This window comes from Embiotoca jacksoni, unplaced genomic scaffold (assembly GCF_022577435.1).
Source record: "Embiotoca jacksoni isolate LCO1_2020_lvr unplaced genomic scaffold, fEmbJac1.0.p SCAF_9, whole genome shotgun sequence".
NCBI classification, from domain to species: domain Eukaryota; kingdom Metazoa; phylum Chordata; class Actinopteri; family Embiotocidae; genus Embiotoca; species Embiotoca jacksoni.
This window is the reverse complement of record NW_027185447.1, coordinates 12,350,168-12,367,183: the sequence shown is the minus strand read 5'-3', so window position 1 is coordinate 12,367,183 and position 17,016 is coordinate 12,350,168. Positions and strand designations below refer to the sequence as shown.

The 17,016-nt window shown below is 42.3% G+C and overlaps 3 protein-coding genes across 4 annotated transcripts in view; all 3 read right to left on the bottom strand.

The window, feature by feature from the left end:
• Positions 1-2,696, bottom strand: part of LOC138192898 (extracellular matrix protein 2) — an 11,150-nt gene extending 8,454 nt beyond the window's left edge. Inside the window, exons 1-4 of the mRNA XM_069140578.1 lie at positions 2,586-2,696; positions 2,223-2,435; positions 1,864-2,107; positions 1,382-1,497 (exon numbers count right to left, since the gene is read on the bottom strand). Coding sequence (XP_068996679.1) covers positions 1,382-1,497; positions 1,864-2,107; positions 2,223-2,435; positions 2,586-2,696 — 684 coding nt within the window. The remainder of the gene's footprint in view (positions 1-1,381; positions 1,498-1,863; positions 2,108-2,222; positions 2,436-2,585) is intronic.
• A 2,676-nt stretch (positions 2,697-5,372) lies between these two features.
• tktb (transketolase b) lies at positions 5,373-12,865 on the bottom strand. Its single transcript, XM_069140703.1, has 14 exons — positions 12,553-12,865; positions 10,289-10,406; positions 10,076-10,189; positions 9,827-9,924; positions 9,161-9,352; positions 8,647-8,774; positions 8,354-8,550; positions 7,884-8,048; positions 7,433-7,589; positions 7,215-7,345; positions 7,049-7,132; positions 6,832-6,928; positions 6,525-6,644; positions 5,373-6,261 (listed from the first exon to the last, which is right to left on the bottom strand). Exons 1-14 carry the CDS (start codon positions 12,657-12,659, stop codon positions 6,089-6,091), a joined length of 1,881 nt encoding a protein of 626 aa, XP_068996804.1. The 5' UTR covers positions 12,660-12,865; the 3' UTR covers positions 5,373-6,088.
• A 678-nt stretch (positions 12,866-13,543) lies between these two features.
• lrrc23 (leucine rich repeat containing 23) lies at positions 13,544-16,931 on the bottom strand. Of its 2 annotated transcripts, XM_069140657.1 has the most exons (8): positions 16,343-16,931; positions 15,384-15,493; positions 15,123-15,243; positions 14,888-15,029; positions 14,438-14,568; positions 14,197-14,333; positions 13,875-14,079; positions 13,544-13,787 (listed from the first exon to the last, which is right to left on the bottom strand). In XM_069140657.1, the coding sequence occupies exons 1-8, from the start codon at positions 16,445-16,447 to the stop codon at positions 13,746-13,748; spliced, it is 993 nt and encodes a 330-aa protein (XP_068996758.1). In that variant the 5' UTR covers positions 16,448-16,931; the 3' UTR covers positions 13,544-13,745. The 2 variants fall into 2 exon arrangements, with proteins under 2 accessions (XP_068996758.1, XP_068996759.1); XM_069140658.1 differs by lacking the exon at positions 15,384-15,493 and having other exon boundaries at positions 16,343-16,430.
• Between the last annotated feature and the right edge of the window lie 85 nt (positions 16,932-17,016).

Genomic DNA, 17,016 nt, shown 5'->3' with positions numbered 1-17,016 from the left:
GTCCCACTGCTTATCTCCACTTCTGGAAGAGAATAGACACTCATGCTCAGTAACTATTAGATCAAAAATATGCTCTCAACTTTTCATCAACAATCAAACAACAAATAAACACACACAAAGAGGAGTAATGAAAAAAAAAACTACAGTTGTAACACTCATTGACTGAAGGTAAAGCTGGCTGAACTGGAACTGCCGGTTTTAGACGACTGGGAACGGATCAGCTCTGCAGTTACGTAGTATTGAATGTCCCCAGTTTGGCATGGATCATATCAATGAAACCACGCACCCTGGTGAAATTGTATATCCATGCATATCCCCCCGCAGAAATTACGGACTTTAAAGATATAATACGTGGGATTTTTAATTAAAAAATTAATTAAAAAAATCCTCAACAGAATATAAAGAAATAGCAATGTTGACATTTTGTCACAGACATCTCTGTTTTCTGTTGCAGAGACATCTACTAAGGTTATTATTTTAATCAGCAAACCCCTGCTCATCCCATTTTGTAATACTAGTTTGTACCACAAGATGGGACATTGAGTCACTGTAGCTTAAAGTCTGCTCTCAGTCTAACGTGAGAGGAAGATGATGTAATCTTCTAACCTCTTGTTAGAATGACTTTCATCATGTAAACACAGTGGCTGAAACTTTGGCAAAGCAATCAAAATCACCATCTGGCTCCTGACAAAGAAAGAAGAGCTAGAAACAGAAGCATAACAAGAATTAACATTGGTGTTGTGTTCCGCCACTGGAGACAGTTCTTGGAGAGTAAATGAATAAAGATTGACGGTGAACTCACAATGTTTCTTGTAAACTGCTGGATACGTAGCAATACAGACAAAACGGGCATATAGACCTTGTTTATATAATACAAACTGGATCTTTAGTTCAGCTAATAACAACACAAAAAGCACTAAAAACATTTTTTTTTTTTTAAATGGCATCAATACATAGTTTTGTTATGGCTGTTTCTGTGCTTTTGTGGTCTTGCTAGAAACAAAGTTAAACAAGCTTTCATGTAAACTCAACCAATTGCCCATACAATCTGACGTTGCAATCATCAGTTATATATAAAAAATTAAAAATTAAAAAAAGAGAAGCAAACCACTAACTAACAGCAAAATGCCAAAACTCCAGACCGAGGGCAGATATGACGCCACAGCGACTCAATTTCTCTCCACGAGGTATTATAAGACGGCGCAGTCACACCTAACCCTTCATTGCACCTTAAAGTAACGGTTTTGCATCAAGCATGAACAAACAATTCGATTACAACTGCAGGCGTGGCATACTTGTAGACAAGAAGTGATGGTGTAAACAGCAGTGTTAGTAGCAGCAGGATGGAGCTGAAATATGCACGCAGAGCAGTGTTACTCACAAACAGGGGGTTCTGGCTGAACGACTCGTCGTCCAGTGTGTTATTGCTCAGGTCCAGTGTGTCCAGGTTTGGAAGGCCAGAGAAAGTTTGTGGACTGATGATTCTGATGTTGTTCTCTTTAAAAAATAAATCACATGATAATAAATATTACAGTAGCTTGTACAGCTTGTAAAGAGTGCAACATTTCACTTGAACTTTACCTAATTCAGTCAAGGTCATGTCATATCTGTGATGGAACTTGTGTTTTACCATTCATGTAAATATTGTAATCACTAGGAGAACTTTGGTGGAGGCAAAGCACTACTTTAGTTTTCAGTGTAATAATTCCCCACCTACAGTGTTTACTGGCAACTGCATGCAGCTGTGAAAACATCAGTGATTTTAGCACCAAAAATAAACACAGAAAATGCTGGAAGGAAAATGTTCTAATATCCCACTAGGCACAGACATGATGACTCTGCCGCCACAATTTAAACACACACCTGCCGCATCCAACTTTGTGGCCTCCAGGTTTTGGAAAACTGGCAGGTGAGTCAGCCCGATGCCTTTGCAGCTGATTTCACTGTCGAATGTCTGACACTCAAGAGGTGACTTTGTAAAGTTGGAGTGTATTTCTGTTTGATTGCTAGGGGACTCAGTTGCCTCTTCTTCCTCTTCCTCCTCTTCCTCCTCTTCCTCCTCTTCTTCTTCCTCCTCCTCCTCCTCCTCCTCCTCCTCCTCCTCTTCCTGATGCAGGAAACAAACAAAAAAATGAAATTTAATTCATTGATTTCTACTGGATGATTCAGTGAACTAAAGAAAAACAAAGTATGTGTTATTTGTTACAAAAACAATTAAAAACCTCCTCTTCCTCCTCCTCGTCATCATCATCGTCATCATCATCATCATCATCATCGTCATCGTCCTCATCATCGTCCTCATCTTCTTCTTGTGTTTTCCCGTAATCCATCAGCCTTCTTTTCTCAGCATGAAGTTCCTTTAGTGCAGCCATGAGAGTGCTGGTCTCTCCTTTTCCACGCTTTGTCCAGTCCATTAGGGGTCGCCCAAACCCTGCCTAAAATAAGCAGCAGGAGACTAGTGACATGAAGACCCAAAGAAGTACATGAATTTACCAAACAATCTTAAACAAAACTATAACGTGAGTGAAAAGATGTTAGGAAAAGTTGATTTTCTGTATTGAGACAGTAGATGTCAGTGGACATACTATTCTGTATGCAGTGGACTCTACTGAAGGTGCATGCTTCCTCCTCCCCCAGGCACTTCTCCTTCTTCTACCAGCCTCCAGCTTTTTGAAACCAACATTTTTCAGGTTCATCTCCTTTTCAGTATCCTTTTGGAGATGTCCATCCTCACCTTTTTCTTCACCAAAATAAGCCCAAACATAAAGCAAAACAGAAACTGAATTGCAAACATGAAGAAATAAAAATTGTATTTGCTCTCTTGTACAAGACTTTAAACTGCTTTAGTTATCAAACATTTATTAATCAAGAGCAAGTACACAGATAAAGGCAGGATTTAAAAGCTTACCAGCAACGTGTGTATGCAACAACATCACTCCTGTATCACTCCTTAGTGGATGAATGGTTGAAGCTTCCATTTCAGTTGTCTCAGAAGAGATGTCCAAGAGTGAATCCACGCCATACAAAGAGTCTTCTAGGCTTTGTCCTGATAAAATTGTGCCACTCAGACAAATTAACACAATCCATGTCCTCTGCATTTGCATTGTTGGCTGTTTGCTCAATTCAAGCTATTTCCACTGTAAAAAGATGTCCAAAACTTGTACTTCAGATCTTCAGGGCTGAAGCAAGGAAGAGACAAGTCCACAGAGAATGAAGACAGTTTTGTCTAAAGGGAAGAAACCTTGCGAGTAGCAGTCAAATTCAGAGTTGGAGCGAACAGACAAATTTCCAGAAAACCCTAGAATTTGGTCATTTAAACAGTGAAAGCTATGATTTCTTGTCTTTTGTGAGTCAGCTTACAGCAGTACTAAAACATACTGCACATGCCCCCCTTACTTAGGGTGAATGCTGAAATGAAGACAGAGTGAGAGGAGGGGAATGAATATACAGGAGGTGGAGAGGTTAAAAAAAAACCTCTGTGTTAATAAAGGCCCTCGATCATCGTACCATGAAATACACAGACACGCCCGTTCCTCCTTGTCTCCTCTCCATTTCATAACTGTCTGCTACCTCAAGGTGGAAAGGTCTATTTTAGTGGAGATGAGACACCGACAGGGAGAACGAAACTGTATCACAGTAATTTTCATACGGTGGTGAAAGATTCTGCTCCGACATTCTCACGTGATTTGATACCTGTCTTTTAGTCCACTGTCATTTTTGTGTTTTCTCTAGAATGAATCAGAATGTGACCTTGGACCTGGTCCAACAAGAGACAAGAGTTGGTAGACAGTTCAGGTCAGAGACAACCTTGTTTGGCCAAGCTCCACTAGCATCTACACATTAAAACAAACATGAACTCCGAGAAATGAACAACGAGGCCGTCTTTACATTCTGTGCATACATGTACGGTGGAGTGTGTGCCCCTGACGGAGCCAAACTGGGATTTTCACTGTGGGGTGAAACCTGCTGACAGCCCCTCTTCATGTACTCAGTAACCACACATACAGACATTAAATCTGTCAAAATGTGCTTCAAAACATTGTCCGCGATTAACGCACTCCACTGATTTATTTTATGATTATACCAATGGATAACAATTGATCTTTGCTTTAATTCTTTTCACACAGTATGTGGCACTTTGTTTTTCTGCACCTGAAGATCAGCTGATGAGACACGACAGCAGAATTCAGACAGGTTTCAAATGGTACTCTGGACAACTTGACACTAAACAGCGAAACACAAAAGTGGTGATGTGCTCTTCCAAGGTAAATAGTGACGAGTCCAAAAAACATTTATTTAAATCTTGACGGGAAGACACGGTAATCCACAGACCACGTTCACCCCTTCCTTTACCTCAGTCTGACGGCAACCTGAAGTAACAATTTCCACCACAAAGAATGATGCTTAGTCTATTACATCCAACATAAACAAAGACTAGTTCTCAGGACACGGTTAGTTGTTAAAAAAAAATGTTCCCTGACATCTCGTAGATCAACTTTATTTTGTCCTCTCACAGCTTACACAGTCCAACCAGTGCCAGCTCTATAGAATCCATTATATTTCTTTGCACAAGACACAATGAAAACATTCAGCAAAACTTGACATCTACAGCCACAAAGCATCTCTGAGGCTGTACTTCTGCCTGATGGTGCTTTGTACTGCATAACAACTTGAGTACGTCACCATGCGCACAATATTAATGCAAATAGAAAGTAGGGCGGCACAGTGGTTAGCATTGTCGCCTCAGCGAAAAGGTTCTGGGTTCGAACCTGGGCCCGGGCCTTTCTGTGTGGAGTTTGCATGTTCTCCCCGTTCCTGCGTGGGTTCTCTCCGGGTACTCCGGCTTCCTCTCGTCGTCCAAAAACATGCACCTCAAGTTAATTGGTGGTTCTACAAATTGCCCTTGGGTGTGGATGAGAGCGTGAATGGTCTGTTTCCGTCTGTTGCTTCAGATGCCTGCATCGTCAACCCAGCAGCACAGACGATCTACACAATCACCGCAATTTCAGTTTCAAGGTGGACACCCAAGATTAGTGTCACTACTTTATACCAAATGTGAAATATGGTGACAATCTCGTATGTTCCCGAGTTATGCTTTTTAATAATGGACAGAGATGTGTTTTTGCAGAATATGAGGTCAAAGCAAAGTTGACTTCCCAGATTTAAGAGCAATCACTTAATTTCATCATATTTAACATTTGTGTGAAGTTTCATCATAATGAGCGTATGAGTTTTTTTAGGTGTGGAAATTCTTATCAGTTCATCCTTTAATTCAAGTGGATGCTTGCATTTGCATTTGAAAAAAATTCCCTCAAGGCGTTCCAGAGACACGAAAGCATAAAAAAAAAAAGAACACAAGGCCACCAATGGCATGGGGTTAATTCTTTTTAATTCAGCACATCACAGCAACAGGGTGACACTGGTGACCTTGAACAGCAGTAACATTTGTGTGATCAGGAATAGTTAGTGAATTGCTCAAACCACTTAGCTGGTTAAACTTTCCACCCTGGGTTTGAGGAAACGGTTTCACAGGTCAAGTGTTAAAGGCTTACACTGGACACAATTACTAACGTAATCTAGTACGTTGCGTTAATGACAAACAGAAAGAGAGAGGCATGACGAAAAGCCAAGCGAGTGGACAGTTGCAATGGTCCTCAGAAATGTGAAAGGAATGATGGTCTGAATGCCACAGAAGTGCTGGCCTGACAGATCAGAACCTGGAAACAGTGCCGGGTTGACTGGTTTTAAATCTGTCAGCCAAAAAGATTTAGTTTTCACCAATGCTTTTTGCATTATCAGTCTTGCAAGACTTTGAAAACATAAGAGAATACGAGAGGAATGTTGTTGCCAAGGATGAATAAAACCCATCTTGGGATGAGGATAACTAGAAGGCGGGTTAACGCTACAGGCTCTGACCACATCTCCCTCCATCAGCCACGGCCTTAATACAGAGTTAGCACACAGCACTCGAGTCAAAGCCACAAGATGGCACTAAAGAAGTTAACGGGGCTTCAAATGATCGTGCCAAGTAAGCTGCAAGTTGGTTGTGATGGAAGAGAGCTACAGGCAGGAGGACGAGGTGTCGTCACTAGTTTGCAAAGGTTTGACGCACAGCGTTGGCAATGTGCTTGGCGCTGATGCCAAAGATGTCCAGTAGCTCCTGGGGCTTCCCACTGCGGGGGACGCCAGTCACGGCCAGCCGGGTGACAACAATGCCCGGCTCCTTGCCCACTGCTGACAGCACTGCTTCACCAAGACCACCTAGACAGAGGAGACAGACCATCAGGTCAGGGAGGCCACAACACACGGTGATACAACAGCTGATTTTATTTTAACAACCGAAAAGCAGCAGACAATTAGTTTCAAATCAATGAAAGTAGTACCATTTAAAGCAACTGTTGTAATGTTTGTTTGGGTTTTTTTTTTTTAGCAAAAGATTCCTGCCAATACTCCAAACTCTCTGGCACATTATTTAAGGACACAACTGCAACACAACATTCACACAAAAACTAAACACAACCTACCCTCTTTGTAGTGGTCCTCCACAGTAATGATCTGTCCCCCTGTCGCTTTGGCACTGGCCAGAATGGTCGCGGCATCCAGGGGCTTGATGGTGAATGGGTCAATCACACGGATGCTCTTTCCTTGAGAAATTCATAAAGGAAATATTTTTTTTTACAGATTTATACTCTGCCATAACGGCTAACTGACCACCGGATGGCGCTAGAAGCTGCATTGCCAAACATTGGAGTCCTGTCTGGTTATAAAAAAAAAACGTCAGCCTCACACTAGTACTTGCAACTATCAACTAGAGGGCAGTATTGGTTTTACCTTCACTGGCCAGCATATCAGCAGCAGCCAGGGCCTCATGCAAAGTAATGCCAGCTCCAATTACAGTCACCTGATCACTGTCAGACTGGCGCACCACCTGGTGAGGTAGACACAGTTACTCCTTTTGTATAAAAATACTAAGTGTCCCATCGAACTTTGTTGTTGCTTAGCCTTTTTTTTTGTTGTTGTTGCAAAAGTCACATGACTGATCCGTTACCTTGGCTACGCCCACTTCAAACTTCTCATTTGGAGAATAGATGACTGCACTCTCTGGTCTACTGGTGCGGATGAAACAGATACCCTGAGAAAGGAAAGCGATGTTACAAAATTTGTTTTACTCCCACTACTTACTGAACAAGCCACAATGAGGTGGGCCTACAAACCTTCGTGTTGGCCGACAGTTCAACAGCTCTCTCTGTGGACACTGCATCACTGGGGTAAAACACAGTACATGTTGGGATGGCACGGAACATGGCCAAGTCCTCTAGGGCCATCTGGGAAGGACCGTCCTCACCTGAAGGACAAAATGTGACCAGTCATGGACAGGGTGTGCCAATTCTGTGCTGTAGAAAACTAGTGACGCTTGAGGGACAAAGCTTACCAATGGAGACTCCGCAATGAGATCCGACCAGGTTGACATTTGACTGAGAGATTGCTCCCATACGAATCTGGTCATAGGCTCTCGAGAAGAACGCGGAGAAAGTGCTGGCAAACGGAACCGTGCGGTCGCGGGTGGCGCAGCCGATGGCCACTCCTACCTGCAGGGTCATAAGTAAACAGCTAAAAGGCAGCAGGGAGGCTGGATTATCAAGTGTGTGAATGGATAGTAGCAGATTAGACCAAATTGGAGCAGATTATGTCCGTGAAGAGCGGAGTGTGCCAAATGTATCCGTCCTTCTTAACGGTTACGAGACTTGACAAGCCAAGAGTTTGCGTGTTTGACTTTAAAATGTAGAAACCGATTCGAACTGGTTCAGAAAATTGTGCAAAAATGAACAGCTGCGAATAAGAGAACAGCTCTGAAATCACCAGAGGGCGGAAATATAATTCACCATATTCTGTTCAGCGATGAAACATTCAATGTAGCGATCGGGGAAAGCCTTCTTGAAGGTCTCCGAGAAGGTTGAGTTTTTGGTGTCTCCGTCGAGGGCCACCACTCTCTGGCTCGCCTGGCCCAGCCTGGTCAGTGCCACGCCATATGCTCGCCTTGTTGCCATCTGACAGAACAGGAAATTAATAGGATTAAGCAACAAAATTAAAAAAAAAAAAAAAAAAAAAAAATAGATAAGCAAAGTAACCAATAACCCAAAACAATATTCCACAAGTAGATCACAGTTCACTCGGGTGCTGATATCAGTATGAGGCAAGGCAACCAGTCACATGGCCAACAAGACGACACCCGTATTAGAAAACTTGAAACCACTGATCATTTTCCAGTCGTCCTTGTGACTCTGTAGTCACTACTGAGAAAGCTCCCACTGCCCCCGAAAAGCCTCTAGTTGCATTAAAACCCAGAAAGTACCTTGTCGCCCTTCTTGTATTCTGGGGGTGAGGGCAGGGAGATGGGACTCAGGTCAGCAGGTGCCGTGTCCTTATTGGGCAGCTCAGGAGACCGAGTCTTGTTTGGGGCCTGGATCTGATCCTGCAGGTCACTCAGGACTTTGTCCACCTTGTCCTTAGGAATGGGCTTTCCGTGCCAGCCATCTTGATCCTCAATATCTACGGTCAAGGGGAGAACGAGGCTCGTGCATCAAATTCAGAATAAAACGGCTCAGCCAACAAATATTCAACACGCGAAAAGTCACGGCCACCTACTTTTGAGTCCTCTGCCCTTGAACGTCTTGGCAACAATGCAGGTGGGTTTACCCTTGACCTGCTGAGCCTGCCAGAGCGCTTTGCAGAGCTCCTCCACGTCATGTCCATCCACGACATATGTGTTCCACCTACAAACGGCATACATCACATTACTACAAATATGAACCGCAAACACAACGCCTGATCAAACATGTTAACCATTAATTTGGACGGGAGCAGAGTCAGAAAAGAGGTCACGAGATCAAAAAGGACAGAATGTCTGGCAAACAGGTGGAAAAGTGAAATTTTTGAACAATACAGCGTGAAAATGTAAAGACCTGTACAGACAGCTTTTGAAACTGGAGTGTAATCAAGTTCTTAATAACCCAAATAAATGACGACAAGAAAAGGGTCATTTATATCTTTTAAGGGTCTTTACAGATACTTCGATGCAATGATGCCATCGTATAAAAAAAAAAAAAAAAATCCTTTGTAAATTACTAAAGTATGAATGCATAAAATGCCTGGTACTGACCCGAAGGCTTTACAGCGCTGGTGGTAAGCCTCCATGTCGTGCTTCAGAGGTGCAGCCTCACTCTGACCGAGCCGATTGACATCCAGGATAGCCACCAGGTTGTCCAGCTGGTAGTGGGAGGCAAAGGCCATGGCCTCCCACACCGAGCCCTCCGAGCACTCTCCATCACCCAGCATGCAGTAAACACGGTAACTACAATCACGTGTAGAAAGGGCAGGAAATTAGGAATATTAGCAATGTCTTCCAAAGAGCGATCCCCACGATGGTTGCGTCATGGCTCAATTAAAATTAAAATTGTGATATATATATATATATATATATTACAATTAACAGATTACAGTGCATCAGGAGCCATTTAAAAGGAAGCAGGTTCTCATGCACCACTCAAGGCATTACACTCAAATTAAACAATGTTGAGTCAACAATGGAGTAGTAACAACAAATCTCTACAGAAACAGTCAGGTAGGAGTACAGGAGACTGCCTTTAGGTTATCTACTTTAAACTGGACGGAGCATGAGAAAAAGGAAGAGCTTCAGACCTATGCCGAAGACTGACAACTGTGCAGACATGTTTCCGATCACTCTATACCAGTTATAAAAAGGCAGGATCAATGCAAGTCTTTGACTGTCTTTATGAATCCACATTATTTTTGAATAAATACGGACCTGGATTTGTCAAAGTGTTTGCCAGTGTAGGCCATCCCACAGGCAGCCCCAAGACCCTGTCCCAGAGAACCTGTAGCTACATCAACAAAAGCCAGTTTCTGGGTTTGAAAAGAAAAGATTGAAAAAAATAAAAATAAATAAAAAGGCAGGGGAGGAGAGAGCGAGACAAAAAAAAAAAAGTTAAATGATACATATTTCTTTTCTTCCCCAGAAACACTAACAGAAGGCGACTCAGGATCCCTGACTTACAGGTGTGGGGTGCCCCTCCAGTTCACAGTCAATCTTCCGCAGGTTGAGCAGCTCAGACTCCTTCACGTAACCTGCCTCAGCCCAAGCAGCATACAGGATAGGTGCAGCATGACCCTAGTGATAAGTGGAAAAGAAAGTCTTAAATCTCAAGTGCATGAACCAGCTGCAGGACACTAAAGGAATCTCTTTACTAAAAAAAAAATAAGCACCAACCTTTGAGAGCACAAAGCGGTCATTGCACTGGTTGCGAGGATCATCTGGTTTATAGCGCATAGTGTGGAAGAAGAGCACAGACATGAGCTCCGCTGCACTGCAGCAGGATGTGGGATGACTGAGGAGTGAGAACAGACAGTCCATTGGTGACAGATCATTAAAAATGACATTGCAATATAGACAAAAACCAAAGCCACACAACATGCATATAACATGCATGTGTTTCTACATTCAGGAACTTGGGCATGAGAGAGAAATTACTCCTTAATAGTCATGAAATGCACTTTGTTTTAGTTTGACAATAAATACACTTCTGAGAAGAAGAAGAAGAAAAAAAATCACTCATTCCAGGAGAGCATGACACAAACTTCCAAACATAAAATTTGGCAAGCAATGATTTTTTTTTTTATTTTTACAATTAGGAATTTCACTGATGTCATGAATTGTTAAATTGCAAGATCTCTGTTAGATTATCACACTTAAATGTCTAAAAATAAAGATAGGGAAACTTGTGAAACAGTTAGTTGCTGCACAGTGGTCAGAATATTGCAATCAACATGTTTAGAAATGCCACATTACCCAACCCGATCTTAGGTTCCCTATGTGGGTTAACATACAAGTGGCATCATTTCAAACCATGCTTGAAATGCATCAAGTTATTTGATCCAAACCAACATCACGGTCACTGTTAATTTTTTTTTAATAAAACCCCAGTGCTCCGTTTACCACTTGTCCTTCTGTTGAGAGATAACCTGCTGGGAAATAAAGTGAAGTAAATTCTGAGAAACTATAACAAAAAAGGTACGACATGCTGAAGTATAATGTTCCATATTTCTGAAACCACGAGAAACAATGAGTGTTGAATGTCAAAACTGAAAGACTTCTATTGTTTAAAGGTGATAGTGTGAGAACATTTGTAAAGGCTGCACACTCCAGACAATCAGGAGAGACTACCCTTATTTCCTTGTGAGGCAACACAAGGAAGTAATATTAACAGGTTTATCAACAATATTTGTACTCTAGAGATTTCAGTTGCATCATGAGGGGAGAATTACACAATGCTGGACTTTGAGTGTACAGTAACAATGCAGAAAAATGAACAGAAGCACTTCCCCAGGCTACTGACAGATGCTACAACTAATACAATATCAAAAGAGGTAGTGGTCCAAAACTGCACCATTCAAAATAGTTTATTTCCCCCTCCCGTTGTGTTGCAGCTCAGATACTTTGAAACAAAATGGAAAAATGAAATTACAAAATGGGCTATACATTACAAGAACTTGTTTTGGTGTGACAAAAAGAATAACAAAAAAAAAAATTCAAAAAAAAAAAAAAAGAAAGTGTCCAAAGTTGACAAAAACTTGACAGAAAAGTGTGACGAAACGTGAACATGTAATTAGTCTTGACCTATCGCACCCACAACAATAAGGTGCCATTTATCATTTACAATGCAACCGTGGTTTCAGTTTTGAACGTGGAGACAGATGAACACGCCTAATTATAATCCTCATAAAACTACACCCTCACAAACTATTCCCGCTTGAAATCGCGTCGACCACAAACTACGACACTTCCGAGATTTGAGAGAAAAGATGCCCGCTTCCTCCGACGCTTCTGTGAACGTGGATATTCAGGAAGAGATGCACCACTACGTACAGGTGCTCTTCCCACCCATGTGTTGCCAAACACAACCGAGAGCGTTCAACCGGTGTGGCGTTTGAGGACGGTAGAAAATGAGAGCTTCGACGTGATCGCGGGGCTCAACTTCTCGCACAATCATGTGATTTCTGCTCGGTAGCGTAAGTAAGTCGATGTTAATGACTAATTAAAGTGGATTAAGGAGTAACTGTTTAAAAAAAAAAAAACACACAAACCCTGAGCTAGATAGCGTTGACTAAACACCTTTACGAACGACATAACCGCGGACATTTTTCACGCGTACATAAAGACACCCGTAAACTGTTAGCTTTGTGCTAGTCTTAGCTCCGACCGGAGCTTCGGACGTTCAGGAACCAGTTTGTATATGAATATATATATTTATATAATATGAAGTACTCGCTGCTCGTTTATTGACTGGAGCCAAGTTACACCGCGTGAACATAATCCGCAGCACGTGCAGCCAAAGGCCCCGCAGGTGAAACGCGCGTCAGCGGCAGTACAAATTTTAAAACAACATGGCATTTTTTTTTTTTCTCTCTCTGCCCGTTTTCAATTGTATAACGACGCTAAAAGTTAAAAGCGCGTTACTCTTGAAATGAACTCACCCGGAGTTGGAGGCGCATGTTGCCTTGATTGAGTGGATCCTGAGCTTGTTGGCGATGTCTTTCAGCTCCTGCAGGGTCTTTTCGTCGGGTTTGTGGTAGCTGGTCATGGTGGCTGGGTGTGCTTTGGCTTTTGAGAGTCGCGTCCGCTTGAAAACTAAAAAAAATGTGGGGTTTATTTTTCAGTCACGCAAACCTTGCCTTCCCGGTGTCGTCGGTTCAGTGCTGCTAATAGTTCGCCCGGTGCACGTATAACAGAGGCGGAAGACCTGCCGCGAGGAGGGGAATTTATGTCTGCTCCCGACAGCCACTCCTCCCCCTCCCCCCCCCTCATCACATCATTGGAGGACAACGAGTGGCGCAAATTGCGGCTTTTACAGCAGATACAGATCTGAGTTTACTTCAATTCAATCAATCAATTCAAAAAACAAAACAAAAAATCAGCAGCATGGCCGGCACCTACGGCAATTGAACATTTGTTTCAATACAGGTACCCACAACGTGAAGAGCTATAAGTAGCTCACGACAAAGGTTTTGATGTGTAATTATAAAGGTAGACATTCTACCACTGTGAAGACCTTCATATAATATCCATATATTATCAGACAGGTAGGCAGGTGACTTCCCGCCTGTATAAATAGTATGATGGTGTGGTGGGGGAATTGCCAGAAAACAACTTCAGATGCCACTATTAGTCAGAAACAATAGCATTATCTGACACAAGGGGCCAATCCTGTACCTCAGTTGACAGTACAGTGAACATTTGGACGATTTTTCCATTGTGCCACTGTGTCTTTAAAAGCTCCAGCTGGCTGCCTGCCAACAAGGAAATGGCATCAGATTTTGCCCTCTCATCCTTACTCAGGGAAAAGCAAGGCGGTTTTTCTAACGACACAAGTTTCAAATATCAACCCACATCTTGTCCAATAGTCACCGCCTCTTTGTTTTAGATGATTCCCCGCATTTGTAAATTCCAATGGATGCATCATACGTTTATAAAGTTTTATTGTTCAAAAATAGCCTGGCTGTAACAGTGAGTATTAAAACATGACACAAGAATCCTTGAAGTACAGAGTTCTGAGTTATTAACCATGCAAGATACTTTTCATACAGATGTACAATCATAGGCTTCACACGACAAGCCTGTCTTTTCCAGAAAGTCAAGTTAGTCCACCACTTCCACTTTTTTGCCCTCATTACAAATCTTTTGGTTCAGGTGTTTCCTCTTCATTAAGTTCCTGAAATGACAAACATGTCCTTAAAACAAGAGTGCAAAAGAGAAATCTTTTAGACCATGCCTCAATGAGAAATAGTTATATTTTTACCCGAATTCTGTCCTCTGCTTCGACCCTCTCCTCGAGGGAGACGGGGTCTTTGTCAAGTCGATCCAGCTGTGGCAAGAGCATCAGTACATTTAGCCGGTAGTCTGATAACTCCACCAGTGGGTTGTCAGAAAGGACCAGAGCTTTTAGGGTTTCTGATAAAAGGCCAAGGCACTGCAGGGCCTTCACATCTCCAATTGAATTGCCTCTATGGGGTAGACGTAGAAACAGAAAAATAGGTGATATACCAGCTAATTTGGTGTTTTACTGTCTGCATAATGGGAACCACCGTTATTGCTTCGTCCCGTTACAACATCACTAATACCTGACGTTGAGATATCGGAGACACTTCAGGCAGGGGCTGATGCCATCCATCGATTCTAGCTGGTTGTCTCGAAGGTGAAGGATGACGAGGCGCTGTAACCTCTGCAATCCCTCCAGACGATTGATGACATTTTGGGCCTGAACAGAAAACAAGAATAGGTCTCAAGCAGTTTGTTCTTTTGGACATCACATGGGCTTTGAGTATGGTGGTGTTATTAACCAAATCATAGTACTTTTATTACCAGAAATAATTTCTGCAGGTTTGGGAGGTTGATGGCAGCAGTGGTATCCAATTTGTTTCCTCTAATCTCTAGAGTTACCAGATTTGAAAAACAGCCACTCTGAAAAGCTTTCATCCTCTGAATATTATTACCTGCAAGAAACGTTTTGAAATGTCACGTCAAGGCCTTTCCCAAAATTTTCAAAAGGTTTCAGATATTTGATTAAAATCTTGCCGATGGATGAACAAAGAATTCGTTGTACCCAAGACTGACAGACAGCACATGTATCAGTGCATCAAATGAACGAGGCATATGACTCGTTTCATCAAATAATAGTGACGGCTCACAAATACATTCATTACATTTGACACGCAGTTAACCTGGAGATAAAGTGTGACGTCGCCTTTAGGAGGTCCAGATTAGCTGAATACGTTCAGTCCCCTTTTACCGACATAAAACCAACATACCAACCTGTAAGACTGAGGCTCTCCAAGGTAGGCGCGACCAGGCCTTCAACATCTGTTAGCCGATTCCCCGCCATACTCAGCCACTGCAGGTAGGTGAGCTGATCGAAAGGTTGACCTTCCAAGCATGCCATAGCATTATTGTCGACCTGCATTCAAGATTTCAACATCAGCTTCAGAGAATGTTAGTGACAGCCCAAGAGATGTCCTTCTCTAAATGAATAAAGAAGAGAGCTTCTTGCCTTCAGCCAAAGTAGCTGGGTCAGGGATACCAGAGGAGAAAGATCAGCCAGATAGTTGTTGGATACGTCCAGAAAACGTATATGAATGTAATTGCCGATTGCAGTTATATCATTCAGTCCTCTGAGAAGTAAATGGTGACAAAGAGAAAATAAATATGGGATCAGAAGTGACAAGACAAACAAAACGGAATAACTTGAACTTAAAGTTACAGGGCAAATGCAGTCAAGTGTTTCTCTGCATGCATCTTTTTGCCTGCTTACTTGTTTCTCAGGTCCAGTTTGACAAATGCGTGTCCGAGTCCGTATTCTGTTCGGCACAGTAATGACAGCCCCTGACTTATAGTTTCTTGGGTTAAAGGGAAACCCTTAAACTGTGAAGTACAAAGAGGAGATTTAGGCTACAATTGTCCATATAGTTGGTGGCTTTAAATCTCAAAGGAATAATGTACTATGGAACCAATGTTCGTTAATATCTGCCTTTTATAAACTCAAAGTGCCTCTTATTCACCATTTTACACACTCGTACACCAGCAGCAAGCTGCCATGCGAGTTGCTGGCCTGACTATGGGAAGCAATTTGGGTGTCAAGTGTCTTGCAAGGACATTTTGTGCGGACAGGAGGGGCCAACGTCGTTGTTTAGTGCACAACCTGACCTACCTAAACCTGAACACGGTGGACCTTTAAAACCACCCACGGCAGTATTTTTTTTTTGCAATAACTTAAGCCTCCTTTGTGAAACTTCTTGCTGAATTACTTACAAATTATTGGAACACTAAAGATAACATCCACAAGTATTTTGTCGTGGTTTTTGAGAACCAAAGCTTTAGATGGCAGTTTTGTATGTTAACGTGACACTCCAGTCAACCCAGTCCAGACTGGACAGCATAGGAGACACCCCCCCCCCCCCTCCATCCTTTCATTTGATGTTGTGGGTTAAAAGGAGCATACGCACAACAAAATAAATAAATAGTTACGCCTCGACCTTATCGAAGACATGATCTTCCTAATGTTTGCGTAATGTGGTTTATTTTGTTAGAGCAAACTAAACTTTGTTTACGACACCTGTCGACCAGCAGCTTGTGGTAGTTCCCGAGACGCGACCAAACGGCAGACTACACAAACCTAACTCTCGTCTGCTTTCCCGGTTACTACCGGCTAAAGTGGGTCAGTCGTGATGAGCGCGGTGCTTTTTTTTTTTTTTTTTTTTTTCTCCTCAATACCTGCTCTTCCTCCTCCTCCTCTTCCTCTCCGCCGCCTTCATTGACAACCTCTTCTTCTTCTCCCTCCGCATCCGACAACGCTTCATCTTCATCCATGTCAGACATCCCGGTGAAGTAGCCTTATGGTTCTAATACAAATAAACCAGTTGGCAGCTGGCAGGTTATTTCAATTGTAACGGGTTCAAGAAAAAGAAAAAAGAAAAAAGAAAACGGCCTCGGTTAGCTCACATTAAGTCGTTATGAGACTAGGCCTACCAGCCGAGTACCATCAGCCAGCTAACTTGCTAAATTGAATTGGACGTTGTAAATTTGTATTACACTCACTACCAATACGTACCTACGTCCCCAACTTTAACAACAAACTATCTACGAAATCTTAGTAAAAAAAAAAAAAAAAAAGAAGGAGCTTGCGTCAATTATGTTCACAAAGCTAACTGTCCAAAGGTCCTGTGAGCAAACCAACAACTGAGTTTGTAGTTGTTACCATGGAGATCGTGCAGCAGTTACACGCGCACATCTGAAGCCCTCAGCTGAAGAGGGAAACACATTTTAGGAACAAACAAACAAAACAAAAAAAAAAGTCTGCCTTGCAACAGCTATGGAGGTCAAGATGTTGCACTAAACAGTTACGTTATATTCCTCTTTTTTTTTTTTTTTCTTTTTGCAAAAACACA

Bases quoted from the DNA above. Each gene is read 5' to 3' on its own strand.
- tktb (XM_069140703.1), bottom strand. From the start codon at position 12,659: ATGACCAGCTACCACAAACCCGACGAAAAGACCCTGCAGGAGCTGAAA. The intron at 10,190-10,288 runs GTTGGTGCTTAT...ACTTATCACTAG, and splicing joins ACCGCTTTGTGCTCTCAAAG to GGTCATGCTGCACCTATCCT. The intron at 6,929-7,048 runs GTAACGGATCAG...CTACCTCACCAG, and splicing joins TTGAAGTGGGCGTAGCCAAG to GTGGTGCGCCAGTCTGACAG.
- lrrc23 (XM_069140657.1), bottom strand. From the start codon at position 16,447: ATGTCTGACATGGATGAAGATGAAGCGTTGTCGGATGCGGAGGGAGAA. The intron at 15,494-16,342 runs GTATTGAGGAGA...TGTACTTCACAG, and splicing joins AGGAGGAGGAGGAAGAGCAG to TTTAAGGGTTTCCCTTTAAC. The intron at 15,244-15,383 runs GTAAGCAGGCAA...TTTACTTCTCAG, and splicing joins AAACTGGACCTGAGAAACAA to AGGACTGAATGATATAACTG.